The 15,834-nt window shown below is 56.6% G+C and overlaps 1 protein-coding gene across 1 annotated transcript in view; it reads right to left on the reverse strand.

Moving 5' to 3' along the window:
* Positions 1-15,834, reverse strand: part of LOC111156282 (ATP-binding cassette sub-family A member 17-like) — a 69,546-nt gene that overhangs the window by 8,331 nt on the left and 45,381 nt on the right. The window contains 10 exon segments of the mRNA XM_022517060.1: positions 2,832-3,026; positions 3,770-3,876; positions 4,176-4,197; positions 4,489-4,664; positions 6,663-6,824; positions 11,532-11,751; positions 12,293-12,497; positions 12,688-12,961; positions 14,918-15,106; positions 15,109-15,220. Coding sequence (XP_022372768.1) covers positions 2,832-3,026; positions 3,770-3,876; positions 4,176-4,197; positions 4,489-4,664; positions 6,663-6,824; positions 11,532-11,751; positions 12,293-12,497; positions 12,688-12,961; positions 14,918-15,106; positions 15,109-15,220 — 1,662 coding nt within the window.

A 15,834-nucleotide genomic window follows, 5' to 3' on the forward strand; every position in this document is an offset into this window, starting at 1 on the left:
CTGTGCTGACTTGAGGTTCCAGCCCACGAGTACCTTCCCGACGGTCTTCCCACCTCTCTTCAGTCTGTTTCTACCGAGTGCGCTCCCTGATGCTTCGGGAGTTCCGTCCCCCAGCTTCTTCAGGGCTGCCTGTCCTGTGTGCCCTGGGCTCCTCCTCCTGCTTGTGCCTGCTCGTCCTCGGTCATGTAATTGTTCTCATTTTCCTGCTGTGCCCTGTACTGGCTTCTCGTCCCCCCGGAGACTACGGCGTGTGTCCTTGATTTAGTGCTGGGTGCTCGTTCCTGGAACTAGGCCCCTTAACTCCATTTACGCCCCGTGGCTGGCAGGCATCACCGTCGTTAAGGGGCCTTCGGCTCAGGTCATGATCCCCGGGTGCTGGGATCGAGCCCCATGTCAGGTTCCTTGCTCAGCAGGGAGTCTGCTTCTCTTTCTGCCTGCTGCTCCCCCGGCTCGTGTGCTCGCGCTCTCTCTCTCTTTCTCTCTCTCTCAAATGCTTAAAAAACAAAAAAAATTTCTTCCTGTGTTTATTTTTCAGCAGTTTTATTATAACGTTCCTAAAGATTTATTTCTTATAATTTCTCCTGCTTAGGGCTGATAGAGATTTATTTATTTGTAATTCAATGACTTTCATAAGTTTTGGAAAATTGTAGACACTCATTTTTCAAATTCCGCCTCGCCTCTTCTTTGCGCCCTTTCCTTGAGGGACCTCAGTTACGGTTAGACCTTTACTATTAGACCTTTTCCCCAGATCCTCTGTATTAACTTGTCGTACGCTGCTGCGTAACAAGTTTCACCAAAACGTAGCTGTGGTTTGTTCATTATTTCGTGGTTTCTGTGGGTCAGCTTGTGGGTCTGGGGATGGCTTGGCTGGGTGGTCCTGGGCAGGTTCCTTCACAAGGTGGCCTTTGGCACCCCTGCTGGGCCCACGTTCCCTGGGAGCCTGGAGGATTGTCTGTCGAGCTCGCTCACGTAGCAGTGGGCAGGTCTCAGGACTAGGGTGCAGCTGCTCTCTGCGTGGGCCCCCCCACAGGCTGGGTGAGGGATTGCTTCCCCCACCATGAGGGATGTGTGGGGGAGGGTGTATTCCCAGAGAAGCTGCAGTACCTTCCTAACCCAGTCTCAGATGTGACACACCATCTGTCCTGCAAATTTTACTGCCACCTGGACCAGCCCTGGTCCAGCATGGGAGGGGCTGCTCGGGGGTGCTGGTGTCAGGACAGGGACCCCTTGGGGCCGTCTCGAAGGTCTACCTAAAGTTCTTACCTTCTCTTAGATAGCTTCTGCCCTTTTGACTCTCCAGGCTTCGCTCTAAGTTATTTTTTTGAAGGGGGGGCTTTGTCTTTTATGCACATATACCTGGTTAATTTTATTGTGTACCAAGCATTGCATTTGCAGAGTTGTTTGTAGAAATCATCTGAAGCTAAGGATGGTATCATTTCCCCCCCAGAGGCGGACGCTGGCTCTCAGCAGGTGCCTGGGGGCATCGGCGGCTTAGGGTCCCGTCAGCGCCATTCCAGGGACGGGCACGCGTCCCGGATGTTTTGGGGTCCTTGGAGGAGCTCGTCTGTGTGTGGTTCCTCCCTGCACCCAGGGCGCAGCCCTTTGGGGTCTGCTCTCTAGGAAGGGGTGTGCTCCCCTGAAGTCCTGGGCTCCCAGCCTCCCTGGCTGGACGTGGCCGCCTCCCTGGGCCTCTCCCCATCCTGCCTCCCGCCTCCCAAGTCCTCATTGTCTTCTCCGAAGCCTCTCTGGAGGCATTTTTCACATTTGGTCCTGACGTTACCATTCTTGCCAGGAAGGGGGTCAGAGCCACACAATTTTCCCTCACCAGAAGGCACACCCGGAATGTGTAGGATCGTAAAAGAGCTGAACTGGATCTGAGTGTCTCACGGCCGTGCGAGGCTGACGTTGGCTTGGGCTGTTCACCGCGGCTGTGGGCACGGAACGCGACAGAGCTGAAGGGGCGAGCGCAGGTTCTTGGGCTTTTCTCTCTGAGCGTGATTTCAGCTGTGGACATCGCAGCTTCATCAACCCTTGGCAGCTCGACGGCTTGTGCTGTGAACAGTAGGTACATCCTCCCTTGCGCCGCCGTGGCTTGGTTTCTCCTTGCGCCTTTCACTGGCTCCCCGCGATGGCCCCGCCCTGTCCCTCTCCCCTCCCTGCACTGCCGCCAGGCCACCGTCCTCAGAGCTTGGTGCTGGCGAGGGCTGCTGGGTCGGCACAAGTGTGGGCGCCTACCGGGCAGTGATGGAGCGAGTGCTGGTGGCTGAGGTGGGGACCCCACGAAGAAGGTCGGGTTTGAGGAGCTCATGACAAGGTCGGGTGTCAGCAGGAAGACGTCCGAGCTAGGCCGTCTAGGAGGCGTGTGCGCACTCACGGGGCTGGGACTGGGGCCGGGCTGCAGATGTGGCTGTGTGGACACCCTCAGCGAGCAGAAGACGGGGGGCAGAGTAACCACTGGGCTCAGGTGGGGGCAGCCCGTGTAGAGCCCGACAGATGGAAGGCTGGTGTTGTAGCCCCGCGGGGCGTCTCCAGGACCCTTGGTGTGAGCGCAGTGCGAGCGGCCAGGAGATAGGACCTGGGACCTGGGAAGGTGTGGGAGGGACGTCCGGGACTATGAGTAGTGGACACAGGAGAGGGTGGGTGGCGAGCTCAGAGAAGAGGTCAAATGTAGGGCCGTGGGGCTGGGGTCATGTGTAAACCCGACAGGCGGGTTTTCCAAAGACCACGCGTACCCCAGGCCTGAGGTCACACGCCCAGGTGCGATTCCCCACCCCCTCCTGCCAACACAGCCACCCCGTCCCAGTGCTCCCCTGCTCCCGTGTCCCACCTACCTCCCTCAGGTGAGAGCTGATGCTGAGGCCCCTAACAAAGGCGTCCCCAGAGGTGATGGGCTCTTCCCCGGTCAGCATTTTGAAGATGGATGTTTTCCCAGCTCCGTTGCTGCCTAGAAGCCCGAAGCACTCTCCTGCTCGAACCGCGAAGGAGATCTTGCTCACAGCCAGCAGGGGCACCTTCTGCATGTAGACCTGAGGTACCCAAGACAGAAGGCACGTGGTGAGGAGCCGCCCTGCTCCTGTCACACCGTCCTGGGTCAGGTGCCGGCTGCCCTCGGGGCCCAGGCCCTCGGAGGGGCCCGGCTTCCTTCCGCTCCCGGCAGGGTTGCGGGGTTTGCCCTCCTCCTTCTGTCCCTGCAAACGGAGAGCCTGGTTCCCCAGGATAAGCCTCTTCCCTTCAGTCCTTCAAGCAAACAAAACCCCTTGATGGGGCCTGGGATGTTGGCTGGTTTGAACCGCCAGTGGCTCTGGGGAAACAAAGAGTAAGAACTTAACAGACTGGGGGAATGCCACAAAGCTCCCAGATGTTCGAAGGGTCTCCGTGAACTCCTGGCTGGAGCTCTGCGGCTGACTGACCAGGCCTGGCTGGAGCTCTAGGGGTGCCCCCGCCCCTCACCAGGAGCTCCCCTGGAAACTGCCTTCTAGATCCCAGAGAGGGCCAGCCGGTCGTGTCCGTCTCCGAGGCTTCCTGCCTCTGGGGGCTCGTGGCTCCGGCCCTCCTGCCTTACAGGGCCCCCCCCCCCCGGAGAGGCGCTGGACGACTCAGGCCCTAACTCCTGCTTTGGGCACTTTTGGGGGCAAACCGCCCGGCCAGTGGGCCGATGTGTCTCCATGAGGCCCCTCCGGCAGCGCCTGGAGCCCCCTGGTGGCTGCTTTCTTCCGAAGCGCCCACGGAAGAATGGTCTTTGCTTTTTGAGGCGCGCCTGTGACTCTACCTTTGTCACTTCTCTAAGAACCAGTGGGTTTTCCGCACGCAGCTTTTCCAAATACGTCTCCACCATCTTTGCCCCCTGTTCCACGTCTTGGTCTACGGGCATGGACGCTGCCTCGTGCATGGTCACCTGCTTTCCGGGGACCAGGGTAGGCGTTGTGAGTCCCTGCTGGTGCCAGGGCAGGGGGAGAAGGCAGAGGGAGCGCGGGCCTGGCACACACCACCACCCCTCTGTCAGGGACTACCGGGGTCTGCGAGACACGGAAATGTCACGTGGTGTTGGCTTTCGAGGAAAATTAAAAGACTTGAAGCTTGGGGATATCGGGGCAAAACCAGTGAATCTTCTCCAGAATTTCCTTGGGGGGCTTTCGCCTCTGGACCATATTCAGACCGAGAACTGACAGACAGACCCTTCTCCTTCCAGGCTCCTGGCTGACCGGGTGCAGGCCAGGAGGAAGAGGTGTTCTGAAAAGGTGACTGGTCTTAGAAAATCCAGGGTCTTGTCCTACTCAGCAGACCGGGGTCACAGGGGCCAAGCCAGTCCTCTAGGTCCCTATCCCTCCATGTCCCCGGGGAGGCACGGGCTGTCATCCCTCTGTCCTGGGGTGGATGAGATGGTCTCCAGGCTCCCTCCGATGCTGACAGTCACGGCCACTCCCAGCCACGGACTGTGGAGCCAGCCCGTGGACCCAGGCTTCCCAAGTTACACACTGATCCACTCACCAGTAGTCGCTTCCTGTTGAAGTCAGGAAACCTGGCTTTCAGCCCCCACAAGACGTCGGTTTCAACGAGGAAGAGCAGGACAAGGTACACAAAGCCCATGATGGCCATGGCCGTCAGGTACTTCCCCAACCCAAGAGGCTCCCAGGCGTAGATGCTCTCCTGGACCGTGTATCCCTCTGCTAACGGGGAAGAAGCTCAGGTTACCGAACTCGGGCTGGCGTCCCAGCCTTTCCTCCTGTAGCAAATGCCACTGAAACCACACAGGAACGTCATCGGCGCTCTTACCACGTCCCTGCAGGTGGCAAACATGAGCAGTGTTCTGTTTCTCTTGCTACAGCCCACGTTCGGTGCAAATAATGCTGGGAAATCAGAGACCTCGCCCAGTCCTGTGGCAGTGGCTCGAAATACAAGACTTCTGTATGTTGGGTTCTTTGATCAGTTGTCAGTCACCTGCTGCTTTGGCTGACCTGTCCCATCGAAACATCCAGAAGCCTCCAGTCCCATCTCTGTAATCTCATCTGCCTTCACGTTTTCCCTTTAGATATGTGTATTTTAGAATTATACCATAAATACACCCTCATCGGAAAGAAGGGACATGCGTGAGGGCCAACGGAAAGGTACCTCTCCCCTGCTCCAAACTATTGTCAGGATTTGGGTGTAACCCTTCTCTCTGTTCTAGACACGAGCTTTTAAGATATGAACGGAATGATGCTATGCATTTTTTCCTCCAGCACACCAGTCTCATTTAACAATGTATGATGGACAAGGACTCTCCAGGACCTACAGATCGGAATAATGAAGGTCCCTGGCAAAGGTAAAGACACAGACAATTCCAGAAGCTAGTATTCTTGTCAGGTGGGTTTGTAACTCCACTTGAGGTTTTCTCCACGGCTAAAGAAACTAATACACGAAAACAATTATTGGTCTCCGTTTCCGGATGCACAAAACATGATGATTGAAGGGGAGTGGGGACATGACCATATGGGAGCAGTTTCTATGTTACTGGAATCAGGCTGATATAAATTCCAATCAGAATGTGATAACGTTAGGGTGTTAATGTAATCCCCATGGTAACCACAAAGATAGTAACTCCAGAGTGTCCAGAAAAGGAAATGAGACAGGAATTAGGAGGTTTCCTGTGAGGTCCCTAGAGCCGTGGAAGTCACAGACACCAAGGGAAGTGGTGGGTGCCAGGGGCGGGGGGCGGGGGGTTGGTGTCTCACAGGGACAGTTTCGGTTTTGCAAGATGAAAAAAATTCTGGAGATGGTGGCACAACAGTGTGATTGTCCTTAACGGAACTGACCTGTACCATCAAAAATGGTTAAAATGGTAAACTTCATATACATTTTACCACAATTTTAAAAATGAGTACTTTAGGGGTGCCTGGGTGGCTCCCTCAGTTGGGTATCCGACTTCTGGTTTCAGCTCAGGTCGTGATCTTGGGGTTGTTGGATCGGGCCCCATGTTGGGCTCTGTGCTCAGTGTGGAGTCGCCTTGAGATTCTCTCCCTCTGCCCCTCCTCCTCCTGCTTGCTCTCTTTCTTTGCAAAAAAAAAAAAAAAAGAAAAAAAGAAAAAGTGTTTAAAAGGTGTTGGAGAGAATGTGGACAAATTGGAACCCTTGTCCGTTGCAGGCAAAACATGAAACGGTGCACCTGCTGTGGAAGACAGTCTGGCTGGTTCCTCGAAAAGCTAAGCACAGATTCATTCCTAAGTAAGGTATGTAGTCGAGACAACTGAAAACACATTCCCACGAGAGCTTGTACGTCGGTCTCACGGCGGCATCATTCCCAATCACCAACAGGTAGAAACAACCCACGTGTCCCTCACGTCATGAACTGATAAACCGTGGTCCAACCACACAACGGACTATGATTCCGCCACGAAACGGGAATGAGACTCCGACACCAGCTCCTACATGGGTGAACTTTGAAGCCAGAGCAGGCAGACACGAAGGACCAGAACACGCAAGTGCACAGGCATGGTGAGCAGGCTTAGTGACAGCCGGGGGCTGGGGGAGGGGCGATGGGGGAAAGACTGGAGGAATCGTGCTTCTTGTTGGGGGCCATGGAAATGTTGTGGAACTGGATGGTGGCCCTGCTCATACGACCTTGTGAACATACCCAAGCCCAGTGAGCTGTGTCCTGCCAAAGGGAGAATTTCCGTGTGCAATACTCACAAACTTTTTACACTCCCGCTGGTCCAGGTTCCTGGCTTTGCATAGCTTCTGGATTCCGTAGTTGTAGTGTAAGTTGAAGAGGGCCATTCCCAGGCAGTGGCCTGGCAGCAATAGGAACGTGCGGTCCAAGAAGTCCGGCAATGTCACGTAGCCCAGCTCTGCGAAGGGGATAGAAAGGACTTGCTCACTTTCAGGCAGGAAAGGGCACAGCCCCTGGCACACGTCACTCTCCTGGTCCCCGGACCAGAGACTTCATTCACCCTCCATGCCCAAAGCAAACACAGTTTCCTTTGGGCCGTGCTTCCTGAGCCTGTCATTTTACTTCCGTTCCGATCGCTTGTGCCGATGAATCCCAAATAGCTGTGTTTGGGAAAACCAGCAAGAGTGTGGCTGCCACATGGGATGTCTGCGGAAGAGGTGAGCCGAGGTGGGAGGGAGATGAGGTGTCCCAGGGAGCGGGGCCCAGACAGCAGGGTCTGGAGGGCCAGCTGTGGGGTCAATCAAGCGCCCTCCCCAGATGGGAGCTAAGAAGGACCCAGTCCCCGTCTAGATCGTCTGTGGAGACAAAGCCGTCATTTGCAAATGCTCTGCTTCACCATGGACCTGGAAAGGCCAGGAGAACCAGCCAAGTCCTATGAGACACAAAAGCAAGGCAGTAAATCGGCTGGTTATGAACCACATATGCAGAAACTGGGGCCTCTTAGAGGTTAAGAGAAGCCAATTTTCAGATTCGTGTCATATTGCAAAGAGAGGAAATGCCAAACAAGGTTGTTGGGCAAGAAATTGAGGGCATGTGTATTTAAAATATGTTAAACGTTTATTTACAACCAATACACTCAAGTGTTCTTTGGAAGAAGAACTTCTGCTCATCAGCCGCTCATTAGAGGATAAATTCGCAGTGCGCCGCACGGGGGCCCCAGGCCGGTGACGGGACCGCATCCCTGAGCCCCGCCCCCCTGCACCAGCTGCTCCCTGCCATCCCTCCACACCCAGGGCATCCTCCCCAGCAGGAAGGAGGAACTGAGGGTCAGGGACGGGAGCTCTAATTTTGGACTTGGTGACAATTCACACAACAGCCCCACCCCCATGGGTAACTCAGGGGAGGAGCCCACGGGCTCAGGACTTACAGATCCCAAGGGGAGAAGCTGAACCAGTGACACGAAGGGGGCTCTACCCTCCAGACCTGGGATTAGAGCAGTACAGCTTCTGGGTGCCGGCCTGTGAAATTCTTGCCAGCGGGGCCACTCCTCATGGGGTTGACCTTGGGACATGAGGTCTCCCAACCGACATGTTCTGGGCCAGAACTCCAAAGCAGCCGCAGAGACAGGGCCCACCCAGCCAAGGGGCATGAGCTGTGGCGCTCCACATGCTCGCTGCAATCCGGGCCCCGAGGCCCAGGGGGCCATGGTTCTGTGATCAGGCCTTGAGCTGCACCTGAGACCATAACGCAGCAGGACAGCTAGGAAGGTGGCAGACCGGACCGGGAGGGAAGCCCAGAGGCTCATGCCCTCCTTGTCTGCTCTACTTAGAATTCTAACTTTGGAAATCTAGCCTGGAAGCTGAGGTGGCGGGGCCGGGGGTCGGGGGGTAACTGGCAGGACCGCAGCCTTGCCCCTCCTGCACGGGCTCCAGAGAAAGGCTCAGCCACTAAACAACATTCTTGAGCCCAGTCGGAACCAACAGTCCACCCGGCGGTGTCTGCGGGCCCTAGGCGGGAAGTGGTTAGACTCTGAGAGCTGACACCTGCTTCTCCCCAGCTCACCCTAACCAGAATCAGAGATGTCCACGAGCGACCTGCTCACCGAAGAAGCAGATCTTCACAGCTCCCACTACCCCAAAGCCGCTCAAAGGCCGGGGCAAGGTCACAAACCCTCGAATCTCGAATCTCGGAATCTCACCCTCCACCGGATGGTGGCTGTTCGCCGCCGCACCCCGAGGTCAGACCCGCTCCCTCCAGGTCCTGTGCCTTCTTTGTCTCTGTTCCTTCACTTTGCTGGGCCACGTCTCTCCGTTGACTTTCGGAGAGGGCGACATGGTGGGTCGCGTTTCCCTTGGCGTGGCTTGACTTGCCCTCATCCCGCCCTTCCACTCGGCTGACCCGTGAACGGTGTCTAGAACTTGTCCTCTGGGAAGCATCTGGGTTTAGGTCTGGACCCCTCTCCCCGCATCTTGGGACGTCTGACAGATCCCTCCGGCCTTGAACTTGGTTTGCGACTCTGGGAGATTGGTGGTGAGTTCCTCAAGTCCACTTTCCGTTTGCGGCGTGCTTCTCAGGGGACGGCTGCAGCTCCTGGCCCCTCCCCCCGCGCCTGTCCCCGCCTTCCCTGCTTCCTCCTGTCTTTGGCTCTGCCTTCTGGGATGTCGGGAGGTCGACAGGCTTCATCAACCACCCCTTCTGCTAAGTGTTTGTGTCGGCGGCCAGCTCTTTCTTGCACTCAAGATTGTTTGCTTTTCTTTTCCCCCTCATAGAATTCTACGGTTTAATAGATGCCATGTTTTCCGAAGTGGTGGCTCTGTGTCCCACATTTCCCCGTGTTGCATTTTTGACAGTCTGCTTTGCTCTCTGCCTCTCCTGTATCTGCCGTCCTCAAGTGCTCGGAGACCTCTGCCTGTCTAGCCACAGAAACAGAAGAGGCCCCGAGAGGCGATCGCCGGCTTTGTGCACAGGGGCGGGCGACATTTCAGGCAGGGGACTCGGCAGAATGTGTACGTCTTGTGTGCGAGCAAGTTCCGGCCACCCAGAGGAGGGCTGTCTGCCTTCCGGAGCCTGCCTGTGTGTTGTGCGCTTCCCGGTGGAGACGTGGGGACAGGAACAGGCCCAGACTGCCAGCAGCCCCTCCTCCCCTCCCCCCCGCTTCTGGCTCCCAAGCCTCCCCAGGGTTCTGCGGTGCTCAGTAGGTCCTTGCTCCACCATTGCCCCCAAAGCACCCTTCGGATGCTTCTTTATCATGAATTCATACATCTTTATTTCCTTTCCTATTCCTTTAGTGGCATCTCAGAAAAAGGAGAGTTCAGATGTGGCTTTACTTCCCAGACTCTGCTGCCATGGCGACAGCCTCCGAATGAGGCCCCTGGGGCGCGTGTACAGAGGCCAAAGTGTCCTAATGGCGTCCTTCCTCAGGAGGTGCGGGTGGGGTGCACACAGGAAGCAGTGAGCTCCCCTCCAGACCAGAGCTTCGTGCCCTGTCCCAGCCTCCTTTCCCCGTGACTTTTAAGGGGGAGAGGGCCTCCTGCGTGGCAGGAGAAGGATCTTGGTCTTCGTTGTTGTGCAGGAGGGGAGAGAAGAAAGGGCATGGGGCAAGGTAAGAAGAAATGGGTCCCAGGAAGGTGGAGGGATCCAGAGAGAAGGTCCAGAGATCCAGGCACCCTGGCTTGATCATTCTTTCTGAGAGCTCTGCCCCCATCAGGGCCCTTCAGTGTCCTTGGACTTGCAGGGGCTTATCTCCCTAGGGTGAGTTTGGGCAGCTTGGGGGAGGAGGAAGGGAGGAAACCTCGGGTTCTTTCCAGAGACGAGGGCAGCACTGCTCAGGGGATTCCGTGCCCTGCCCACGCTGGGACCGCCTGGGGTGCATCTTGGCACGCAGACCCGTGAACCTCGGACGCACACTGTGGCTGAGGACAGCGGGGTTAGGGTTCCCTTAGGACATGCCTTTGCTAACCCCCTTCCTCTGTCTGCCATGTGCTTTTTGTTCTGTTCCCATCATAAAGTCAAAATGCTGTTGCTTTTTTGATCTGCTCAGATGAAAACAGTTCCACCTCCAAAATTCCACCGGTGGCGTGCATGGGAACTCGGCAGTGTGCGGCACAATGCAGACCGCCACCAGGGAGACGTGCTCCAGCACGGTGGCCGCGGGCACAGGCACGGCCAGTCCTCCAAGAGACAGAATGGCTCCTGAGATGAAGAGAGGGAGCTGTTCACATACTCTCAGGTAGAGACAACAAAAACCCAAGGGCCCATTGAAAGGAGGGTGACGGCATCCAAGTGCCTGGAGAAGAGGACCACAGAGGGAGAAACGAGTGTGTATCCAGCCCGACGCAGAGAGAGATGCAGCCAGACATGACGACATCTAAGCCCGGGTGCACAGTGTGGATGGCGGCTTGCTCCCGGGGGCTCCGCCGCGAACCACACACTCACCGAACGGCCCTCTCCCAGCCTCGGCTTATTGATTGACTTACTACCTTCCTTTAAAATGGAGGAATAGGGGCGCCTGGGTGGCTCAGGGGGTTAAGCCTCTGCCTTCGGCTCAGGTCATGATCTCAGGGTCCTGGGATCAAGCCCTGCATCAGGCTCTCTGCTCTGCAGGGAGACTGCTTCCTCCTCTCTCTCTCTCTGCCTGCCTCTCTGCTTACTTGTAATCTCTCTCTGCCAAATAAATAAATAAAATCTTAAAAAAAATAAATAAAATAAAATAAAATGGAGGAATAACTCATTTCAATGAAACGCCTCATCCTAAGTGGACCATGTGATGAATTTTGACACACGTTTATGACCACGTAACCCGCACTTCATTCAAGACGGAGAGTGTGTCTAGGAGGTTCCCTGGGGTCTCTGTTTCAGCAGCCCCTGTCTCCCAAACCCGAGGCCACCGGTCTCCTGACTCCGTCACCCGGATCCGTCCTATCAGCGGGGCCCTATGTCCATTCACGCGGCTGCGTGTGTGCGCTAAGTGGTTCCCTGCCGGCCGCTGCGCATAACACACCAGGTGATTGTAGCCACGTCTCTCCGCTCCCCTGGAGATGTGTGCTGGGGACACGGTTTGGGGCTCTTCAGGGACCACTGCTGAGAACAGCCTAACGTTTGGGGGTGCACCGTCTGTAACCGTGAGCGGAAGAATGGAAGGTATGTGTCGATGGCCGGTCCTCACCTTTTTGGCTTGTGACCCAGGCGAGAATGTTGGGGCAGATGCTCAGGAAGGTGAGTGTGATGAAGAGCTTGACGAAGGCGCTGCCGTCATAGCGTAAGCAGAAGCCGGCCAGGTCGACGGAGGGGGTGCTGGCCCAGCTGTAGAGCGTGCGCGCCAAGAGAACGGCCGGGATGTTGCCCTCGTGCGCGAAAGCTTCTTCCTTGTAGTACAGAAACACCACCTCGGGGGAGAGGGGAGAATTTGGAAGAGTCTCTAAGAGTTGATGCTAAGGGTTAGAGAAAGGCTACGATGATCCCAACTTTAAGAGTAAGTTTGCTGCCCAGGTGGCCCCTGCCCCGCGCGTCCTCCTCTCTGACCGCTCAGGTGAGGGGCTCTGCCCCGGCATGTCCCCACCGTGCGGTCAGGAGTTCAACAGCAGTTACAGAGCACAGGCGGAGCGAAGGCGGACATGGCTGTCCCACCCAGAGTGTCACCATCCAGGGGTTGCCCTGTCGGCGCATGGTGAGCTGTTTCCGGGCTCTGAGCACGGGTCCCCAGCGTGCTACCTCTTACTGGCGTGTGCACTTGTGGGCTTGGCACACATTGGAGACCCTGGAGCCGGCCCCTCGGCTTCTAACGGTGTCGGGACCTTTCCCCAAGGGTCAGTGACGGAATCACGTCCTGGGTGAGCTGTTGGCCCAGACTTGCGGTCCCTGGCGGGGTCCCCACGACAAGCCCACCATGATGTGCAGGGAGGGGTCCCAGCACCACACAGCCCTCACCAGCAGCAGCAGGCTGGGGACAAAGGAGGTGACGAGGTCCCACAGTAGCGCAGAGAGCCAGAAAGTGGCCACGTAAAGGCCACTGGTGAACTGGAGGTGTTTGGCCTTCGTGGACCGCTCTTTCACTGTCAGGATGGAGAAGGAGTTGGACAAGAACGCTATTCCGAAAAGCAAGTTGGTGATGAGGAAGTGTGCCTTCGGGCCCCTGCAGCAGGACACGGGCGGGGGCAGACAGGGGGAGGCGGTCTGAGCAGAGCTGCCCACAGGAGCCATCCTCCACGGCGAGAAGTTGTCGTTACAACAAGAAGCAAACACGAAGCGACCGGTGGTCAAGGGGGCCCCGCCGTGGACGTGGTCGGGGGGGGCTTTGCTGGGGGGAGGGCAGTGGCACATACTGGTACAAGATATCCTCCGAGGCCTCCAGGGCTGTCTGGGGCTGAGGGTGGTTGATGGCTGTGAAGGAGGCTCTGGCCCCGGAGAGCAGCTTGAAGAGAACGTTGTCCACGAGTGCCCGCGCCACGGCGGGCGAGTGGTACTCCTGGTTATTGAACAGTGCCGTCACCGTGGTGTGGTTCCCTGAGTCCTCAAAGGAAGCCACCACAACGTATTTGTAATCAAAGACCTCTGGCTCCTCCTCTGCCTTTCGCAGGAGGAGGTCCTCCACGGAGCCTGCGAGAGGGCGGAGTGTCCCAGAGCTACGCACCTCGTCCCTGGGACCCCGTGGCTCCTCCGGCTGCGCCCTCCCTTCCAGGGACCCCTGTGCCTGCGGGACCACCCCCTGCCCGGGCCTCACAGCTCTGGGGCTGCTCTAAAGCCTCTTTCGTTGATGGAAGCCGCAGGAAAAACGCAGAAAAGTCTAGTCATCATTACAGCTGTCCCTCCCCTGCCCTCCCCAGGGCCTTGACGCAGCCCTGGGCCCCTCTCGTGTGCGTGGAAGGCTACGCGTGGTCTCACTGCACGTCCCCGTACCGCTGGTGGCCCTCAGTGCCCACACGGGCTGCCGCTCTCAGCCATCGCCCAAACCCAGCTCCTGTCCTCAGGCTCTTTCTGCCCCTGGGGACCCACCGTTTCCCGCGCTTACAAACACTCTCCTTGTGGTTTGGAATGTTCTGCAGTTCTCATCCCCTTCTGCCGGTCAGCTCAGGCTCACAGCTCAGGCTCTGACCAGGGAGCCAATCAGCCCTGCTCCGAGGCGGAGCTGTGTCCCCGCCGTCTGGCAGTGCTGCCATCATCCCAACTGTCGCTCCCTTCCTCACTTCCCCTCCGACCTCTTGGCCAGGGCGCGCTCCAGCTGGCAGCAGCACCCTTCTTCACTGTGCTCTCAGCACACGGTGCCACCTAAACACACAACCCACACAGAACTCCCTGGAACTTGGGGGTCTTCGGCGCCGGAAGGGACCGCCATCCCAGCCACAGCGGTAACCGTGCTGCTGGCGGGACGCCCCCTCGGCCGGAGCGGAGGCGAGGTTCCTCCTTCTCCCCATGTGCTACACCACGTTCTGCCTTTGATCTCTTTACTTGATTGAAAAAAGCGAATACTTTATGATTTTACTTCTAGTCCAAGTAACTCATGCTGAAGAACTTTTTTTTTTTTTTAGAGGTTTTTTTTGTTGTTTTTAAAGATTTTATTTATTTGTCAGAGAGAGAGGGAGAGAGAGCGAGCACAGGCAGACAGAATGGCAGGCAGAGGCAGAAGCAGGCTCCCCGCCAAGCAAGGAGCCCGATGTGGGACTCGATCCCAGGACGCTGGGATCATGACCTGAGCCGAAGGCAGCTGCTTAACCAACTGAGCCACCCAGGCGTCCCATGCTGTAGAACTTTTAAAAGCAAATAATTATGCAAGACTCGCACGGACAAAGGGCGATGCCCTGGCCTGCCCTGCATCCCCAGTGCCTGGTCGCGGGGGGGCACCCCTCCAGAGGGCTAAATCGCACATTTACCTACTGACCCCCGTCGTGGAGACGCGGACCTTCCTCTCTTACCCACTGACCCTGCAGGCTCCCCGCCCCTGCCCTCCCCTAGAGCCCAGCATAAGGTTGGTTAAATCCGTTCACAGCTGAACCAAGTGGTGTGTTCTCTTTCCTTTTTTGTGCAACCTCCCTGCCTGAGTTAACGTCCTGCCTTTTCTTTCTTTTAGATTTATTTATTTTTAGAGACAGAGAGAAGGGGCGCGCGCACGGGAGCAGGGAGAGGGACAGAGGGAGAAGGAGAATCGCCGGCAGACTATACACCCAGAGGCCCCATCTCACGACCCTGAGATGACGACCGGAGCCGAAATCAAGAGTCAGAGGCACAACCCGAGCTACCCAGGCGCCCCATGACCTTCCTTCTCACATTTGTCACCAAACCCCCTTGACAGACATGTAAATCTCTCAGGGCTTGTCCAACACATCAGATAACTTATCAACTTCATTTTTGGACATGCCGCAGTCCCCAGAAAGACACGACCTGGTTTCATCCCTGGGGATCCTCCCCTTCCTGTAATCTAGGGCTTTAAGGATGTTTTTCTGAGCCTTCTGGCTGTTTGTCTGACTTCAGGGAGCACTGCGTGGCCCCCAAGGATGGGGCATCCCCACAGGGAGCAGCAAGCCTGTGCATGCCCCGTCCCTGGAGCCTCGGACTTACCCAGGGTCTCCAGAGGGAGCTGCTCCTCAGCCTCAAGCATGTTTGTAAAATATTCCGAAAGCCGAAGACCCAGCCTGGAATTGGGAGAAATATAGAAGGGGACGGTGGTTCGACCGTATGTTTTTAGGGTCAGTTCCAGCGGGACCTCATCCATGCGCGTATCCAAGCTGAGGAAGGCCAGGCTGAATCAGTGATCGCCAGCGGCACCAGGACCTGCATGGTTACCATCAACATCCAGTTGCGCCAAGAGTACGTGACCCTTTTCAGGAACATTGCGTAGAACTGCTGGCAGATGAGGCGGGCCTGCAATGGCAGTGGGGCACCCGTGAGCGCAGCCGTGGAGAGGAGACACCGGAGGCCTGTGCGTCCCCCAGCACCCCCCCCAGTTGCCCTCTCTCACACTGGGCCCGACATCTTGGGGATGTTCAGAACTTGCTTCAAATAAAAACTCTTTGACTTAGTGATCTGATGGACATTCGATGGCAGAAAAAGAAGTCATAGGTTGGAAAGATCTGGAAGAGTAGCCTGAACAGATAGCAAATGTAAGTATGGTGCCATTTTTATTATTATTATTTTTTTAATCTACCAGATTATCAGAAATTTCCAGTTGGTGAGGATGTGGGGAAAATGCCACTGCTGGAGTTTTAATTTGGTACGACTTTCTTAGAAAACAAATTAGCCGGAGGAATACCTCATTTAATGTTCATATAGTCTTTTAACTTCGAAATCCCACTTCTGGTGACGCATAGCGCGGGTACCCACGCACGTGTTCCCTGTGGCCCGGACGGTAATTGTGAAGCGTGTGGTCACGCGCGCTGAGCATCAAGACAGTAGCTGGGCCTGGCGGGGGAGAGGCTGGGGGTCAGCACCGTGGGCTCCCACCCCTCTCGCTGGTGCTACAGGAGCCAAGGCAGGGG

The sequence above is a fragment of the Enhydra lutris genome, unplaced genomic scaffold, assembly GCF_002288905.1.
Source record: "Enhydra lutris kenyoni isolate GAN:26980312 unplaced genomic scaffold, ASM228890v2 scaffoldscaffold45, whole genome shotgun sequence".
NCBI classification, from domain to species: domain Eukaryota; kingdom Metazoa; phylum Chordata; class Mammalia; order Carnivora; family Mustelidae; genus Enhydra; species Enhydra lutris.